This window comes from Epinephelus fuscoguttatus, linkage group LG21, assembly GCF_011397635.1.
Source record: "Epinephelus fuscoguttatus linkage group LG21, E.fuscoguttatus.final_Chr_v1".
In the NCBI taxonomy this organism is placed as follows: Eukaryota; Metazoa; Chordata; class Actinopteri; order Perciformes; family Serranidae; genus Epinephelus; species Epinephelus fuscoguttatus.
In genome coordinates this window covers 17,492,352-17,512,302 of record NC_064772.1, presented here as the reverse complement: position 1 = coordinate 17,512,302, position 19,951 = coordinate 17,492,352, and the positions used below count along the sequence as shown (strand labels likewise).

The 19,951-nt window shown below is 40.5% G+C and overlaps 1 protein-coding gene across 1 annotated transcript in view; it reads left to right on the top strand.

The window, feature by feature from the left end:
* Window positions 1-18,339, top strand: part of plxdc2b (plexin domain containing 2b) — a 148,696-nt gene extending 130,357 nt beyond the window's left edge. Inside the window, exons 12-14 of the mRNA XM_049565009.1 lie at window positions 2,129-2,167; window positions 10,714-10,880; window positions 13,552-18,339. Of these exons, the coding sequence (XP_049420966.1) occupies window positions 2,129-2,167; window positions 10,714-10,880; window positions 13,552-13,671 (326 nt within the window). The 3' untranslated portion in view covers window positions 13,672-18,339. The remainder of the gene's footprint in view (window positions 1-2,128; window positions 2,168-10,713; window positions 10,881-13,551) is intronic.
* Window positions 18,340-19,951: the final 1,612 nt, after the last annotated feature.

Sequence of the window (19,951 nt, the reverse complement as noted above, 5' to 3'; positions counted from 1 at the left end):
ACCCCAGCGTGGAAAGTTTAGGTTTCTTTCTTCACTATATTGACATTCAACTAAATGTTATTCACCTTATTCAGATGGAAAATACATTTAGGTACAGTGAACACCTCACCAAAACTGATGCAGTCTAATACAACAGTCCTGTAATAAATCTCACCTTGATGAAGGTTATAATGTTCACTCTTTTAGAAAGTTTTAGAGAGGTGCTGATTCAGCTTTATGATCATTGTGGAGGCTATAGTTTGTTTTGCTGCTGAACTGTACATCAGTGGGGGAAGGCTAAATAACAGAAACACCTCTTTTAAAGGAACAGTGTGAAAGATTAATGGCATCAAGCGATGAGCTGTTTTAAAGCTTTGAGTTTGGCATTTTGGCCATCAGCATCTTGTTTTTTTTGGAGCCAGAAGTGACCATATTTAGACGAGGCCCCCTCTCCTCTTCTCCTCTAGTTAATCCATGAGCCAGTCAAGTAGGTGAACTACGAATAATGCGAGAGGCAGGTGATCGCGGAAGATTTCAAAAACGGCGTGCAGACAATGGCAGAGGGAGAGCGAGAGAGTTTGGTGTGTGTGTGCGTGTACGGTGCGCATCAGGGCCGAACGTGCACGATACAGAGTGCAATAAACAATATAAGTCATCACGTGCGCTGCCGCCGCCGCCGCATAATCGTTTGCATAATAGTGATTTCAGTTTTGACCAAAATAATTGTAATTATGATTTTTTCCATAATCGAGCAGCCCTAATTTTAAGTCTTATTAAAATTTAAGTGGGTGAGTTATATAAAACCTCCCCCTCCATACAGTTGTCATCAATGTTGGAATTAGCTATAGAGGCCAAAAGCTTTTTTGTATCAGGCTGTAAACATGTTTATTTCTGTTGTGAAGCTGGGCATTTTAACACGAGGATCTGTGGGTACTGACTCATTCTTGGAGCCAGCCTCAAGTGGTCATTCAAGGAACTGCAGTTTTTGGCACTTTAACGTTGGCTTAATTCTTTTAGCCCCAGATGCTGCTGCTTGGTTTACCTCATGATCTGATATTGAAGTCTAGCACCTTGTGGAAGTTGGGGACCGTCTCAGAAGTACATGAATAACTGTCAAGAGAGCTTTACAGATTTTAATGAAGCTTTCTCTTTTTTGTCTTATAGACACAATTTTCATATGGACTTTGGGGAATGCACAACCTCCTATCTTTCTAATATTTTAGACTAACTTTACTTTTATGCCTGCCTTTTTAAACTCAGTTTATACTTGGATTTTATTGAAAGCACAAATCATGCTTAAATATTTGAGGATTTTGGACATATTGATAAAATTTTGTGTTATTTTGCATAAATTGTGTGCATTTTAATTTGTACATGAATGGTATGGAGTATGAATGGTAGCAGAAAACAATTAAACACAGAAAATGAAGCATTGTAGATCATTTCTGACAACTTCCAGAGTTGATCCCACTCAGTTCTGGTACAAATCTGATCACAATTATGAATATAGATATTTTTCTGAAATAAATAGATACATATAGTGGCTTTGTGTTACACGCCTACTGACTACAACAGACTAATTTTCCTGGAGCAGTGACGATGATCCATATTCATGACCCTCAGTCTGGTGTGGGATTGACTTGGACTAAATTCTGTGCGGCCTCTTACAGTACGATATCTCATTTAATGATTCATTTCAGACACCGAAATGTGGCTGCATTGGTTCTTTTGAAAATTGAAATAGAAAATCCTTTTGAATTAAATCGTTCAGTGAAATATATCTGGTGGTGTATGTGCTGAATTTGCATAATGTGAATCCTATGGTGTGCGTAAATGCCTGCTTCCCTTCGAGGAGAAGTGGGTCACGCTACATTTCCATATTTCACATGTATAGTTAACCCCAGACAGCTTTTATGTGCTGAATTATGCATGTTGGACCATTATATTCAAAGCATTAATTTTTAATCACATTGTAAGTGTAGTAAAATTCATGTTGAAAAGAAGATGGTCCACTAATGAAAGAAGCTTAATCTCATTTGGGACCTTCAGGGAGTTGTTTATGTTGTCAGAGCCACAAAAACAAACTACAAAGAGAAATATTGATTATTATGTCTGACACTCACATCTATCTCTCTTTGTGTCCTCACAGATGATACCAAGATCGCCCTGCATCTCAGAGACAACCAGGGTAGGTCTCTATCTTTCACTGCTGTGATTGTTGCTGTGGTGCCTTTATTCCCTGTTGTGTTTATGGCTGCATGTGTTTCTTTGTTTGCCTCTTGTTTCTGTTTTCACCACTGAGTTATTGGTCCCTGATTGCTTTTTGATCTTCTTGGAGGACATGTGGCTCAGTCAGCTGATAAACTTCAGCCAGCACCCGACTATAATGCTTAACTGTCCTCTGCGGGCTACTGCGATCAATTATTGTGTCTGGACTGGTGTGAGGGAAGGCCAGGGAGAGGAGAGGAGCTGTGTGCCCAGAAGAAGTAGCTGCATTAAAGAAATACCTCACCTACAAAATTATCATTAATGTATAGATTACCCACCCCGTGACTCGTTGAATTCATGAAGAGAACTTTGCTTTTCTCCTGTGCCTCCACAGTGAACGAAGAATCCAAAAACAGAGAAAATTTTTGATGGATTGAAGTCACGTTTAACAACAGCAGAACTAAATAAGTACATCAGTTTACAAACTCTCACACAACGTGTACAGTATAATCCAAAGCCCTTTTTTACAGAACCAAACAATGCAGACATAATGCCGCCCTGGTGTGTCATTTTAGATGCCAGCAGCTGGTTTCGTATGTAAAGCATGTCACTTGTTTCAACAGCCAATCAGCTTGTAGTGAAGTCCGCTGGTCAAGTTACAATGACCGCAGATGATGTGTTCGCTTGCTGTGATAGGTGCTCCTTCCCTCTGTTTTCGTCCTCATGGTGGGCCGGTGTCGGCAATGGGTCGCTGATGCTGCTCGCTGTAAATCTCCTAGTGGTGGGTTGCGCACAAAGCACGTTGGCAAAACATCACACCTGTTCCATTCTGCCGGCTGTCCCTTTTACACAGGCATTTATTCGGCACTGTTACTACCTGGTGAAGGTAGGTACAAGGTGAAAGAACGCTGTCGACCCATTCTGCGACTTTTTATATAGAACAGCAAAGGGAAATTACGACATGACATTACTGCTTTGAACAGGCAGTGAACAAAGGACTTAAGTCTTATTCATCCAGTCATATGCTCAGCACTTCCCAAACACATGCGTTTTCAATAAACTCTTCGATAAACTATTTAAAACACTTCCGCATACAAATATCGTGCCTAGGCAAGCATGTGGAGTTAAACTCTGCTTAATAGAATGAATGAGTTCAACATGCGCACTTGTTGGAGGTGTTTTGAATAGTAATGTTTTAGAGAAAATGCATGTGTTTGGGAAGAACTTACCATACAATTGGATGAATGTTACTTGGATTATACTGCATTAGTTGTGTCAGAGATGTTGTGACATAGTGTTACTGTTGTTAAACGTGGACCCCCACGACTTCCATCCATCAAGAATTTTCTCTGTTTTTGGATTTTTCTTTCACTGTGGAGACAAGTGAGAATTCAACATAATTCCTTTAAGTTAAATGTAACATTCAATATCTCAAAGTCACAAAGGTAATATACTGAAAAAGAAAGCATTTAATATTTTTTCATTAAGATTTGGCTGTTTCCTGCAAGGCAGAGGTAGAAAAGAAGGTAGCTGTGCAAGCCTGAAGATACTTTTTAAATGTCAACTATGTGAATGTTCAACTAAAAAAACATTTCTGAAATTGTGGAAGTGAAGGAAAGCAGGGTGTTTTACATGTTTGCATGACAGACTTGCATTAAGACGAAGGCTACAGTCTCTAAAAGTGATTTTTTTCACATCAAATAATTTCACAGTGATTGATGTCAGAAGATGCTACGTTTGGTACAGCGCCTTGAGAATCCAGAATTTCTCGTATGTACTAAGCACAACATGCTTTAATCACTAATATATGCAAAACATCCAATCTCTGCAATGACCTCCAACTCTATCAGTTTTCAGAGATAGCCTCTCAAATGTTTCCAGCTTGAGAGGAATTGGAAATCGGCAGCTTCTATCACTCTTTCATTACACAAACGCTGCATGTCTCTCATCACTCCGGCATCACTCCACCTGGCACTGTGATGATATCTCTCTGCGTGGCCCTTTTTTCCCTCACACATCTAACCTTTGTTACCACATACCTGCCGGTAATGCTATTCAAGGTGAAAAGTAATTGCAAGGACGACAGCAGGATAATACTGAGAGTAGAAATATATTAAGCAGGATTTTCTATTGTCCAAGTCAGAGATGATTTATTAGTATTCAGATACTACCAGTTACACCCAGGTGTCCTCTGACCTTGACAGAGGGAGGAAACACTGAGGTTATCACAGCTATAAGTTCTGAGATAAGGAACAACAGGAACAAACCACCCTTTCTCTGGAGTTTCTATTCACCACCACCACTCCCCAGAACCCATTTCCAAAGAGTCTGAATTGTAGCTCTGCTCAGTTTGCATTGTTAGTTTCCTAAAACCCCATTAGCCAGGTGAGAGAACGGTTGTGCTCCACTAATGTAGAGCTGAAAAAGGAACAGCTTGGCTGGCTTTCCATTGGTCTCATTTGTCCTCGCTCAAAAGCTCCAATGCCGTCTAAGAGCTCTGCCATCCATTAGTGTTTACTCCGTCTCCTCAGGTTCTGCTAGTCATGAGGACAAAGCTAATGGAGAATGAATTCAGGGCAATTAGCTTAAGATGAGCCATTTCAGTGTCCTGACTGCATTGTGCTATAATGATCAATATTACCAAATGTCTCTGTAATTATGGGCTCCAGATTATTTTTAGCTCTGCTTGTTCTATGGAAGACAATGTCGTTCATTCAATCATTCATTTTCCATAACCACATATCCTCTTGAGGGTCGCTGGGGGGCTGGAGCCCAACCCAGCTGACATTTGAGCGAGAGGCAGGGTACACCCTGGACAGGTCACCAGACTATCACAGGGCTGACACATAGAGACATGCTGCCCAGAGGATGAACTTTACTGACTTTGGTAAACACCTGGAATTTTCCTTTAGCACCACCAACAGATCAAATTTTCAGTCAGTTTAATTCTTATGACTACACACCTGCCGGCCCATAGAGCAAGTGCTCAAGACATTTTTGCTGGCCAAATGGCTGACTTCTAGTATGTATAGCCCTCCACTAACTTGAATGGGGATTTTTTTTTTTTGTGGCTCTTTTCAAGAGGTTATCAGTCCGAATGGATCAAATCCCAACAGTGAAACAAGTCATTTCCACTGATCCGGTGATTTACAAACGTGTCTTTCCCAATGGGAAAAAGTGCTTTTGGGCCCAATGACATTTACATTTAAGCTCCCCCAAATGTTCTCTAAATGGAGACTCCAAAACAACCAACCAAGAGTTTTCGCAAAAAAAAGGATTTCAGCTCTCAAACTGTGTGGCTTAATGTACATAAAGGAGCTATTCATGCTGTAAGAGAACACATATTAGGGCATGACTGACAGGTCTCTCAGCCTACTTCTGTGATTGGCCACTTTAAAATTAGCTTTAAAGCCTGTCACTGTTCCTGGGGACTTGGAAGGGACTACCAAACTTGTGAAAATGGCATCTGAGGAAGCTGCAGCAGTTGCAGTTACTCCCATGAACAGTCAAATAGACCGACAGATATTTTGGTCGGCAACAGTTTTGGTCAAATATTGGAGGTAATCATAGACTGTACATAGAGATGGACAGCACATCTCCAATTACTTCCATTGTATGAAGCCAAAAAATGCTGGATACGGCCGCTGCTATCTTGCACTGGTGGTGTCCAGGGCTGTTTCAAGACACTCTGGGGGCCCCAGGCAAGAGGCACCTTGGAGCCCCCCTGCCTCTAAGGTGACCAGGTCCCAATAAACCAAATGTGGGACAAGGAGTAGGTTTGTGAGGGACAACGTGGGACACCCGCCCCCAGCGTGAAGTTTAGTCATCAGAGACTTGTCACGGTACCAAAATTGGGACCCACGGTATGATACCAGTGAAAGTATCACGGTTCTGAGTAGTATCACAATACCACAGCAAGAATGAGGCAGATGTGCCTTTTGTCATTTATAAAAAGATAAATCACTTTTCTATAATACATCAGTGATATTTCAATGGAATAAATTACTTATTGACTTGGGGGGTCAAAATAAAATAAATAAATAAAATAAAAATCAACCAGCCACCATCCTCCTCTGACAAGTAAAGAACAGTCCCTAAAGTGCGGTGAGGTTTGTGGACCGTTACCTGCCACAAAGAGAGAAATTTGAACGGCTCGTTTCCCCTCTGACACGCCACATACCTGTGTGCCGTCACGGCTTGGCTGTTCAGGTATTTCTGGGCAGTCATGAAATCAGCAAAGAGGAAATTTTTGGACCTGGAGCCGGACTTCTCCGTCGCCGGTAAGCCGTTATCTTGCACCGTATTTGACAGGAATACGGCATCTGTTGACCCCCGTACTCGCACAGCGTGCTCCTGAATGATTTGTTTTGCTTGCGCAAAACTAATTTTAGTCGCAAATGCGAGTAAAATGCTCCCACCGTAGAGCTCTGCGGAAAACAAATCACTGTAGCATATATAAAAAAATCTAACCTACAAGTAAAAATTTTTTTTTTTTTTTAAATAAAATAAATTAATAAAAACTTTCACTGCTTAAAGATACTCAATAGCTCAGCTAATACCTGAAATGTCACTGGATACAAACCACTGCAGCAGCATATTGAGTGCCAGGTGGCCAGCGCACGCCGTTATTGACCAGCGCGTGCCGTTATTGGACGGCGCATGGACACTCACCCTCTTGCGATTGGACTATGAATTTATCCTACAGAAGTGGTACCGTGAGGTACCGTAGTACTACGGTACTCCAACAATGCAACCAATCATGTGGGACATGGTCTCAATTTGCGTGATGCGTGAAAAGAGACAGAAATGCTGTGCAGACGTCTGGTCACCCTACTTAGCTACTCGCAAGCAGCAGCAAGTAGGGGGCCCCATTAGGGGGGATTCCAATGTGTTGTTGTTGTTGTTGCAGTGTCTATAGGGGTTCCATCATATTGTCATTGATGTGGACCAATGTCAGCCGTCTCTGGGGCCCCCTTCCAGCTCGGGGCCCTAGGCAGTTGCCTAGTTTGCCTGTCCTTCTGCAATGGCCCTGGTGGTGTCATGTTGAGCTAGAATCTGCAGTAAAGATCTCAGCCTGTTTCAAGTTCCTGCCCGTACACGTCAAACCAATTGCGAGCAGTGACATTGACAGCGAGCACATCAATTGGCTCACACAGCTGTCAGTCATGACCTCAATACTCCCTTTTTTAACATTGAATTATTACTTTTAAACAAACTTATCAGAAAAACAAACACTTGAGCACATATCAGAGTGATAAGAACTGCCTGAAATGACAAACACCACCTTTAGGAGAAATTTATTTGACATGTATTTTGAGTTTTTAGTTTAGCCCATTTCCCATCTGCTAACATGGAGGGGGCAGGGTTTATGACCTGTACTGCAGCCAGCCACTAGGGGGAGATTGAGATGTTTTGGCTTAACTTTTGGGGGGCTGTCATGTCGTCCATCTTTATACAGTCTATGGTGGTAATAATCTGCCATGTAAAACAAGAAACATTGTGATCATTTCCAGTTGGTTTACATTACTCATGTTCATTTGAAACAATACTGCACAACAACAATCACAAAATTCACACACACAACGCAAGAAATCAGTGGAGGTATCCAAATTGAGACGCATCATCAGTCTACTCTTGGAACACTTACAACTCCATTGCACTATGATGAGGACAAAAATGGCAAAACAAAGAAGACATAAAGACTAAAAATGATGTGTTTAAGCTCTCCCATCTTCAAACAACCCACTATGACCCAGTACAGACTTTGCTGTCTTATTTGGTTTAAGTGAACCACTCAGAAGAGTCTCAGAGCTCCTCCAGGGGGTCCAAGCAGACCCGTCTCCGCTAACATCCTGCTGGTTATTTAGCTGCTAGGCTGCTGATTTCTCATCTTGTCTACATCTCCGTCAGCCATGCCCTCTGCCAACCTACTAACACCCCACATAAACAGCCTGTCGCATTGTTTCTGCCTCCAGCTGACCAAGAGATGGCTCTCCTTCCCTACTGCTCTGACAGATAAACACACGGAAAATGTCTTCACGAGGAAGCGAGCAACTGTGTTTATTAGGATTAAGCACAATAGAGAGAATGTCATGATGTCATTTTCTCTGCCAAGTTGTTTTTCTCTGAATTGCTTGGTGTAAGACTGACTTGACAGTCGGGCTGTCCTGAAAAACACCACATTCAACACCAAACAGCTTTATGAAAACTGTCTTCAGTTGGATTATGGACAATAGAGGTAATCTGCTGTTTTGTTTTGTTTTGTTTGTTTAATGTGAAACTATATCAAGCGATTTTTTCCACACACCAAATGATCTTTTTAAATTTCATGTTACGGAGTGCACATAATGGCCATGCTGACTTACAGATCCACACATTCACAGTGTCTGCCCACACACACATTGGGCAGGTTTGATTACCACCCGGTTATTCTGTGTGCTGGAAATCAATGAGGCAGGGAGCCAGGGGAGAGGCTGGTTGGCTGACAAGCTCGGCGGTGGCTATAGCTGCTAATTAAAGCCAGGGAGGAGCCCGGGGAGAGGTTGTCAGGGGGGCATAGAAGAAGAAATCTGCAGCCCTGCGAATAGATTTGGGCTGAACCTGCTATAAATCTGTGCGAGATAAGCTACGAGGGCAGAATCGTTGCTGTTTGTTTCATAATCACTTCATTAGTTTTCCCCTGCTATGATCAGTGTTGTGCTGCTGGGACCAAGAACAGTTTCTCTTTGTGTTTTGTTCTTCTATTCTTATTCTACGTGTTCTCCTTGCTGACAAATTGCAGGTGAAAATTCTCTTGTTTTTTGTGTTGGGAAAATTGTGCCTGCACAGATGAAAACAGATATTCCCAATAGGTTACAGGACGCTCTCATCATCTTCAAAAGAACTCTCCAAACACCTGCCAGGTCGACTCCAATATGAATCGTGTACTTTAAAGACGAGTGATGTCTTCTAAGGCTCGCTGAAGGACAGACTTATTATGTAGTCTCTATATACAGCCTCGTCAGTTTGCATTGCCACGACTGGAGGCTACAGTAGGACTCTTATCAGCATCTATATGCCTGATTCCTCCTCCTATCGGGTACATATGCCCCTAACCTTGGTTGGGATTAACTCTTAGTCGTACTTGGGGGAGAAAAGAGCCACTGATGAATACCTAAACAGACCAAAGGACGATCATGCCACAGAATGTTAAAAACCCAGTTTAAACATATACCTTGACTTTGTTCTCAAAGTGAAAGAAATGGCCCCTACATTCTTAAAGACAGAGAAAATCACATGAAATCCACTGAACATAACTATCGAACTTATATGGCTGAAGGAGCTTTGCAGTGTCACTGCTTTAAGTTTTGAAATCAATGTGATGACTTTTAGTAAAATTTTAGCTCCAAGCATGTCAATTTAAAGCAGATCAGTACATACAAGACCACAGGGTATAGATGAATGATGAGTGCCCCCTGCTGGTCAATAAGAGAACTGCAGCAAAAGGAGAAAAACATTTTGGTTCATGCTTTTATCCAAAGTACCTTTGCATTTTAGACATGTTTATTTGTTTATTTAGAGGAGACCGTGCACATAAATGCTAACTCAACAGACAAATAAAAAGTGTTAGTACATAGTAAAGTTGCTATGATTATAGGAGAGAAAAAGAAACAATACAATTAAGCAAGTAGGCTCATCAAATAATATCATCTATAAAAACATCAGATTATTCATGAGTAAATGTAAAGCAGAATCATCAAACCATTAATCCTTGCAGTGAGTGCTCTTTATGCCATAATTAAAAAATGTATCTCTGTATAAATGATAAAAAAATGTAGGATGAAAAAAGACTTAAATACCAATAAAAAATTAATTCATGTATAAATAAATACAGGAATAAATAAATAAATACATACCTAAATGCATTAATATACAAATAAAAAAATGAAAAAATCTGAAATAAATCTAGAAATATGCATAAATGCATGAACAAGTAAGTAAATAAAGTAATTAAATAATTAATGCATAAATACATGTATAAATAAAGAAAAAAATGCATAAATAAACAGATAAATGTCAAAATAAATAGATAAATGCGTGCATGAAAAGTTGATAATTAAACATTACTTAAATAACTGCAGGAATAAATAAATAAATATTTAAATAAATACATAAATAAATAAAAGAATACATGACAAAATACATGATAAAATAAATATAAAAATACATAAAATAATGAATAAATACATGCATAAATAAATAAAATGAATAAACTGATAAATGTTGAAATAAATAGATAATTCGTTCATGAAAAGTTGATAATTTAACAGGACATGAATAAATATCTTAAATTTATTTCTACATGTTTTTGTTAGCAGGTCCAAACCACTGAATTTCTTTCTTTCTTTCTTTCTGTATTTAGCATGTATTGATTTCTATATTTATTTATTTGATCTTATATTTATTTACACATGTATTTATTGATTGATATTTATATCATTTTTCGTCCACCATATATAAAAGGCTATATTTTGTTTTGTCTTTCAGTGCTGCCTGCAGACAGTGCTGTCGACAGGATGCCAGGAACTCACCCTTTGCACACTGGTCTGATCCTTGGCATCCTCCTGGTGATGCTCGTCATGATTGCTGGCGTGCTGGTCACTGTATACATCTACCATCACCCAACCTCTGCAGCCAGTCTCTTCCTTATTGAGGTGAGTGGAGATGATACCAGCTGACGTGATTGTATATGACTTATCTACCCCATGCTATGTTGAATTTTCTCAGTTTTGCAAGAAAAACAGAGTTTCCTTCTGTAATGTAACACAGGGAGAGTAACTGATATACACATGGTCATTTCGGGGGGTGAAGTGTTCCTTTAATTTAAAGATGTGTACAAACTCCTTAATAAGACACATTTTTCTCAGACCTTCAGACGTTCTTGTTTCTGACGAAAAGAAAAGATGTTTGTACAAAACACATCACTCAGTGCTGGGTGCATTTCATCCTTCAACTTTTGACTTGTAAATATGCATTAAGATTTTCAGAGAGGGATGATGAAACTGGGTGCACACAGTCTTTCTTAATAAATGAATGTGAATTCTCTGAGCATGAGTAGGTGCTGTTTGCAGAATGCAGCTCACTGAGAGGTGCTGAAACCTCCTTAAAAAACAAAACTGCTTGTGTTCAAAGTTCTTCTCATTGTCAATATGACAAGGTCATTATCAGTCATTGTAAATCCCTGATGTGGATTTCGCTTGTTCAAGTGAAGCCTCATCTTGGCATACTAAGTGTAGCTTTTATAGTTTATGTTTTAAAGGAGAAGACGAGTGATATTCTATATTTTTATTATTGTTGGCACGTGTCATGAAAAGACCAAAATCAGTACACTCACCACTGAAGATGTAAAAACAGCTTGAAAATATATAGTTTCATTTAAAATAATTTAATAAAGCTACTGGGCTCCGTAGCTTTAGGCCCTGTTTACACCTGGTATTAACATGCGTCTCGACATGCGTCTTGAGTGACCACTTGAGAGCAATCTCACTTGACCTTTGTATATGAAAATGAAGGCATTCATCATTTCCATTTGCAAGACCAAATGTGTTGTTGTTCTTAACAGCGGGAGGCAGCAGTGCACCTCCTGTACCTAGTCAGCTTTGATATGAACAGTCAGATCACAAAACACATTGAAGACGCAGTCGGTGCATCTGTACAACGGTTCAATTGAATTCAAGTTTGTTTGCCCCCTAAGTGTAGCTCGTTTGGACAGGTGTGAACACAGCAATCACACTCAGATGCGCACCAAAACAACCGGACCAAGACTTTCTTGAAGAGGTGGTCTCAGCCTGGTTACAAAAAACTCTTGGTGCGGTTGGTTGTGGTGAGAACATCACCAGTGAGCAGTCACATGACACATTGTTTGGGTTAAACATGAGCATGTTACAGTCCTGGAGGATTATTAATGTGCGCCTCCTCCTGTACTGCCTTAATATGCACATTCAGCACATCCAATGCATCAAAACATTGTTTTCTAGTTGGAGCCGCGCCTCCTTTTCAAACTGTATGGTTTGACTAAAATGAACAATGACAGCAATATAGTCCACGATGAGCAGCGCTAAAATCAACCTGCGTAGTTGTCCCTCCATTGTGACATTAGAAAGTGTAGCATTTATCTTGCAAGTGTACTCTTCTTCAACGTTTTGTTTACTTCCTGGATTTTTCCCACATGGAAATTCTGACCAACCAAGAGCGGCTTTCTCCCACAAGGCATTTTATCTGGTCCGCTTGTAAATGCTGCTGTGAGAACACGAACCAACTCTAGACAATTATGCAGCTTTGTAACAAAATTAGTCCCTGATTCAGACCAAAGCAAGACAACTCTAGGTCTGAAAGCACCCTAAGTAAATGTTACTAACATGAGTAAGTAGTGCATTTTTAGGGGGATATTTTTAGACGTTGATTAATACCCATTAGGTAACAACTCACACTCTAAATCACAAGATAATTGCCTGGATAGGAAAAAACTAATTTTGGGAATATACTCTTAAGTCCTTGCTTTTCTCCTGTAATACACGGCATGGATTCACCTCGTCCAGTGCCTAAAAGTTTTTCAAATGAAACAGTGAAGATTCACTTTAAACCGCTTTCATCTCAGACATGTCAAGATATCTCACAATTTAAGGTTTTATAACATGAGAAAATACCTCATTGAGGTGTGTGTGGGTGTGTTTTTATTTGTGGCATTTCTGGTTTTGCTAAACGCTTGACTCAGCAGAGCGTTACCACCAAGGGTGTAGGTTTCATATTAAAATTTAGGGGAACACATGAAGCAGGAAGGTTTGGGGGTCATCTGACAGAAATTATCACATCAATTATCAGATGAATGCATTTATTCTAAGTTTTGAGGGGGATGGGTCCCCTTTGTCCCCCCTGAAATCTACGCCTATGATTACCACAGTGCTGAAATCATTCCTCTGTTCACTCATAACCAACCCCATATGTAATAAGACACTCAACAATTTACCCTGTAGGGAGCAGATATGTGAGATTTTAGATCGTTATCTGTAATCTATAAAATTTGGAGTGTTGCATCATGGAATTGCAAGCAGAAGGACATGGCCATGCCATCAAAATTACTGTTTTGGGGAATTTTTCAGAGCGCTAAGTAGAGCATAAATTACATCCAGAATTCAGACACTTAAATGAAATGGCGGAGGGTACATGTTGTACACTGCACAGGATATAGAGAGTAATTTTGGACCCTGTCTGGCTCTCCTCAGGTCAAGTCAATCCTTAACCCCAGCCCTAACCTTTAACCTTGACGACACTGATCTTTATCTAACCTCTGTCCTCACACATGTCCTCTCCTGCCCACCCTCACAGAGACGCCCGAGCAGGTGGCCAGCCATGAAGTTTCGCCGAGGCTCAGGCCACCCAGCCTACGCAGAGGTGGAGCCAGTGGGCCAGGAGAAGGAGGGCTTCATCGAGTCCGAGCAGTGCTGAGGCAGGAGGGGGCGTCTGCATCCCCGCGCCCCCCCTCCCCTCCCTCCTGTGCCGGCCCTCCTCCCTCCTGCTCCACAGGCACTTCTCACCAGAACCTCCAGGATCTGCTTATCAGTGTACACAATGACTCGTTAAGACTGCGGAATCGGCCCATTGAGCGCTAGATGAGACTGGATACAGCAGCCAATGATATGAGGAAGTGAGAGCGCCCTGAAAACTGATCCCAGACAAGCCCATTGTTCAGCTCCTGTTGGCAGGGAACTGACCCGCCTGGGACAGAGGGAGGGGACAGCATTGATGTCATCGACTCAGTCAGCATTGGTTAAGTTTTGTTTGGCCGCTATCACGTTGCCATGGAGGGATTGTGCTGCCTATTGGTGTGGTCGAGGGGGGAGCAGGGTGAATTATACAATATATATTTTCAGAAACAATACAGAGTATGTGAACACAGATTTCCACTTTATTGTCGGTGGGGTTATACTGTATAGGCCTTTGTATATCCATCAGGTTTTTACTTCTTGTTTTCCTTTTTCTTTCAGTGTGTTGTTTTCACAGGGGTTGGCACATGTGTCTGTACAGACCGTCGGTATTGCTTTTCAATACCATCGCAGGCTTAAATGACTTTTCCACTGCCCGCTCAGCACAGAGAGGCTGCAGCTGTGCGACATGACGCCAGCTGAAGGCCTGTCACTGCGATCGATCGCAGCTCAGAGAAGAGCTCTGAACACTGAGCGGCGGTGTTGAATTAGTTTGTGGCTGGTTTCATTTTCTGAAAATGAAGTGTGAGATGTTTTTTGTTCACTGAGGAAATCTCAGTGGGTTTTTTCTTTTTAAATGGGTGATGGGCACTCTCTATCTTTCTCATTATTTCGATTGGTTCTTTGATTCCTTACATCATGGATACCATTTAATGTGTTTTTTTGTTTTTACTTTTTGCAGTTTTTTTCATGACTGCCGTGCCATTTTGTCCCTGACTAGAGTTTGCACAATTTTATTTTCATTGACATGTGGTACTAATGCAAAATTGCAAGACAGGCGCTTGTGAGTGTGTATGCTGAATATATTTTCTAAAGTGTAAGTGATTCTGTGTGTGTGTGTGTGTGTGTGTGTGCGTGCGTGTGTGTGTGTGTGTACATGTGTATGAATGCAAAAGAGAGCAGTTTACATTAGTGATTGGATATCCACCTGCTTTATGGGTGCATATGTTTGAGCTGGCTCTGCACAGGTGATTCTTATTGATTTGAATCTGAGGTATCTGGATACAGATTGTTTGAGCCTGACGACACACTGGTACGGTTGGAGTTTCTTTGATTTTTTACAGTGTGGGTTCCTTTTCCAGTATGTTGCCAGCATAACCATTGGCTAGTCTGTGTTTATGTTATGATGGGCTCATCCGTGTCAACACATTAATGTATATACCAAGGCCAAAACATTTGCAGATTCAGGTAACTCATGGCAAACATTTATAGTATAGCAGTATAGTACAGAAAAAACTTTTTTATTTTTTATGAGTGGCCTTTTTTTCTCTACTTTTTTACTTAAATGTGAATACTGTTCCAATCATTACTGATCAATACACAAGGCTTCTGACTGACAAATTCAAACCTTCACTTCTACTGTTAAAAATATTATCTCAAGACAAAGTCATGTTCTTACACCAATGATTGTAGACTCATTTTTAGATCCTGGAATTCTACTGAAAAATAAAGCGTGCAATATTACACCCATTCAGTTTGACACTGTAAATACATAAAAAAAACAATCATCTGGATTTTGTTTAATTTACACTTTGTTGTCATCACATTGAGACCAAAGACTAATCAGCATCATATATTTACCTCAACCTCCCCACAGCCTTGGCAGCCATTACACCATCCACATCAAACCAGCTAGTTGTAGCTACACAGGTTTATTGGTTATACTTCTGCAGACATTTACATTGTTATAATACTGCTACTCATGTGACAGCTCTTTAAACCCCTCCCCCTAAAAACCATAACAAGGCATAGCAAGCATGTCAAGCTTTGGATTCCTCAACATCATTAACGGTCCAGGAAACGATAAAAAACTATAGACTTTTATAGTTTTCTTGTCAAAGGTGCGGAAATACTCAAAGTGTCTGGGTGCACTCTGGCACAAACTGGACTGTTCATAAATTCAGAGCGCTGTTGGAATGTAACGTTCGGTTATTCAGAACACCACACAGTCGAAGCAGCAGTGCGCCAAGTAGAGTGAATGTGTGATTAACTTTATGGTTTGTTAAATCATGTAGAAATAGAACGCTCTATCTCTTCAAAAACCAGTGCTCTCATTTTAATGTAGAGCATCAGATTGGATTTATAAACGCACCTCAAATTTAGGTAGCTGTGGTGAGTACAGTAAGGATGACAAGGCAGAAGTTAGTGTTGCCCTGGTTGCTTTACAAATTTGCACCTGTGAGTGCAAAAATGTTAACTAATAGACCTTTTTCACAGCAGACATTTTGCCTCATCATTGTAGGAAAAGCACAGGTGTATTAAATGGCATCAATGATGGCTGCATTCCACTCATGACAGGCTTTGACATTGTGCATGCTGGCACACTGGAATAGCTTACTGGGACACTAATTGGAACTCAGCCACTATTAATGCTATCAGTTTCACCTGTGCTTTTCCTACAATGACGAGGCAAAATGTCTGCTGTGAAAAAGGTCTATTTCCGAGTTTTAGGACACATGCCTGCACCACTCTACAAGAGCAAAAGTGTAAGGAATCAATTTAGCTGTGTGTGGAACTGCCCTATCGCAGCCTGCAATGAATGAATGATCTTTATTGTCACTATACCCACAGGTATTATGGAACATTGTTTTACTACTCTCTGGTGAATTAGAACTAAACAAAAAGCCAGACAAAGACAAAACTCAAAAAGACTGAGAGATAAATAAGAGCAACACTGGAACAAATAAAAGAATCAATTGTTAGCATGTCCGGCTAACCAGCTGAACGTTAGCATGCATGGAACCTAGACACTGTCGGTGTTTGGGCAAACATTTGCATCTGGATGGTGCTTTTGGATTATTTTTGTTTTAGGGAAGTTAACAACTTCAGCAACTCCAGCCAGTGTTACTCAAGATAGGGTTATAGCTGTATTTACTCACGTAGGTATTATTAGCTAACCATTGGTTTCTCTAAATGGTATTTAACCAGCGTTGTGTAAAAAAGATCATTTTAAATCACTTGAATGTATTTCCAGAATTCCCAAAGACTGACCAAATTGCTCCTAGTTTCTGAATCAAAACAAAGATGGCAACCAGCCGACTATCTGTAGGGAAAACAGTCACAACTTGGAAAACAGGTGAAAAATTGTTTTTTCATGCAGTGAACTAAAAATCTTTTCATGACGATGGTTAGGAGAATGTTTGAGGATTCTGAAAATGCTTTCAGGACAGCAGTGTTTTTATAACTAACTTCTGGATTAATTATCTTTTCACGATACCAATGGTTCGCTACCTCAGTCACCCAGTGAATGCTAATACAAATTTGTCTGCCTTAGACAGCTTCAGTCTTATTAAGCTACATAATGTATGTACCTGTCGTGCATATTTAAGACCCCTTTACAAAATTGGTGTTTTAGGAAAAAAAAGTAAGCAGCAGTAAGCATTAAAAAGCCAGACAGAGACAAAGTTTTTAACCCACTTTTGGAGCTTACGTTAGCTTAATTAGCTAGCTTGGTACAGCTAGCTGAAATTAGAAACTTATTGTTGGAAAAAATAATATGAATTTTCCTGGTAAATCTGTAACTTTATCTTCTGTCAAGTTCGAGAGCTTAACGGGCATAGCAACAGTAACTAAAGGGGGTCAAGGCTTAACATACTGCTGACATCTTTCATCTAAATTTCATCGTCTAAATACACTCTCATTGACACATAACATGCACACCCAAAGATTCACACTAGAGTCATGCACAAATACCAAATCAAGGACTCACTGGCTGTTAGAAACCGCCACACAGACCTTTCTTTACAACCACTCTGAGATCTGATGTGGTCTCATTGGTGTCGACCAGAGAGTACAAACCCCCGCTTTTCAAACCCTCTTTTACAACTCCTCATAAGTCCTTTCCACAGCAGTGTTTAAACAGTGTACAGAAGAGAACAGAGGATCAAGTTTAACAAGCTTTTTCATGCAGATATTTTCCCCGATACTGTTAAGATCGATCCCTCATTGCTTGTTTAATACTGCCACCTGAAGCTGCAAGTGTTTTTATAACCACTGTCAAAATGCAGTCAGAGAAAGTGGCCGACGGTAAGATTTGTTTGTGTTAAACTCGTCCACGCAAAAAGCCGAAACACTTTGATCATAGAAAACTCCTCACTTGCTTCACTGGACTTGACTAATCACTTTCACTCCCACTTTCCTAACAATGTTATTTTAGATGACGAAAAGCAGCATAGTGGTGTTGTCGAGACAGGTCACTGATTTCTCTCTGGCTCATGGGTTGGATCGAGAGTCACACAGATTCAGCGACGATTGCCAGAGCTCGATATAAACAAGAACTGCGACCTTGTTTTATTTTATCATGACACACAATGAGACTCAAAATCACACAGTATCATAGCTGTCTGTAATTTCTGTAACTACTGTTGTTTTGATTACATTTGAAATAATAAACAATGTTGTTAAAAACAAAGACATCCTCCAAATATTGCTACTGTACTTCTGTTCATGTGTGTAACTGCTTGTTTTTCACTATGAGGTCCAGTGTGTGAGATTTAGGAACTGCCCATTGGTCCGACAGCCCACTGGTCTGACATCCCATTATTCCGACCATATTAAACCCATTGTTCCGAAGTCCGTTCCGAAATCATCATGATGCCCTGTGGTTAAGGTCTGGTTAGGTTTAGGCACAAAAACCACTTGGTTAGGGTTAGGAAAAGATCATGGTGTGGGTTAAAATGAAAAAGAAAGTGACAAACACATAAGCCGTGAGCCTGCTTCACCTCAAACCTTTCCCAGCTGACCCAGAGCTGGTCGCGGCGCACCATCAAGGTAGAAATACCCCGCCAGGAGCTGTTCAGCACTGTGGACCATCGGACTAATGGGATGTTGGACCAATGACATGGACCCTGAGATTTAAGGGGTTTAGTGGCATCCAGTACTGAGGGTTGCAGACTGCAACCATAGACTTTAAAAGTAATGGTCACTGTGACATCACCCATGGGTTTGTTGACTCCTGTTTTGAAGCCTTGAGTTCGGCATTTCAGTCGTCACCATCTTGGTTTTTTGGACCCAGAAGTGACCATATTTGGCAAGAGGTTGGAGCTGTGGAGGAGCAAGGGGTGGATCTGACTGAGAAGCTGAGGACACTATCGGCAGACAACCTGTCATTTAAGCTGCCCGTCCTTAATTATGTGTAACTTTAAACCTTAATAAAATGTAAATGGGTGGGTTATAAAAAAATTAATCTCTGTACAGTTGTCATGAAGGGGGAAATTAACCATAGAGACCAATGCAGTTTTTGTACCAGGCTGTAAACATGTTTATTTCTGCTGTAAAGTTGGGCATTTTAACATGGGGGTCTATGGGGACTGACTAGCTTCTAGAGCCTCAAGTGGCCGTTCAAAGAACTGCAGTTTTTGGCACCGGAGGTTGCCACTTGTTTGCAATCAGCTGAAACTTCTCCCACTTAGAATTCCTTCAGTGTTCATAATAAATAATAATAACTTGGATTTATATAGTGCCTTTCAAGGTACCCAGGGCCACTTTATAAAGTAAGAAAACAAAAATAAATAAATTCATATTGAGGAGGTTCTTAGCACGAGCCAAATTATCTACAGAGATCTCTTCCTTTCCAAAACACATGGACCAGGGGTCTCATTTATAAACATTGTCTATGGCAAGGCAAGGCAAGGCAAGGCAAGGCAAGTTTATTTGTAGAGCACAATTCGTACACAAAGTAATTCAAAGTGCTTTACAGAACAAGAAAATGCATTAAACACACAATACAATCACAATACAAAATAAAAACATAAATAATCATTATAAAATGAACTTTAAAAGAGAAGAGTGCAGATAAGATCCTTTCAGTCATATGCACAGTAAAATAGAGCTGTTTTGAGCCTAGATTTGAACATTGTCAGAGTAGAGGCCTGTCTCACATCTTCAGAAAGACTGTTCCAGATTTTAGCTGCATAAAACTGGAATCCTGGTTCCCCATGTTTAGTCCTGACTCTGGGCACCAGCAGGAGGCCGGTCCCTGAGGACCTCAGAGTCCGAGATGGTTCATATGGCACTAACATGTC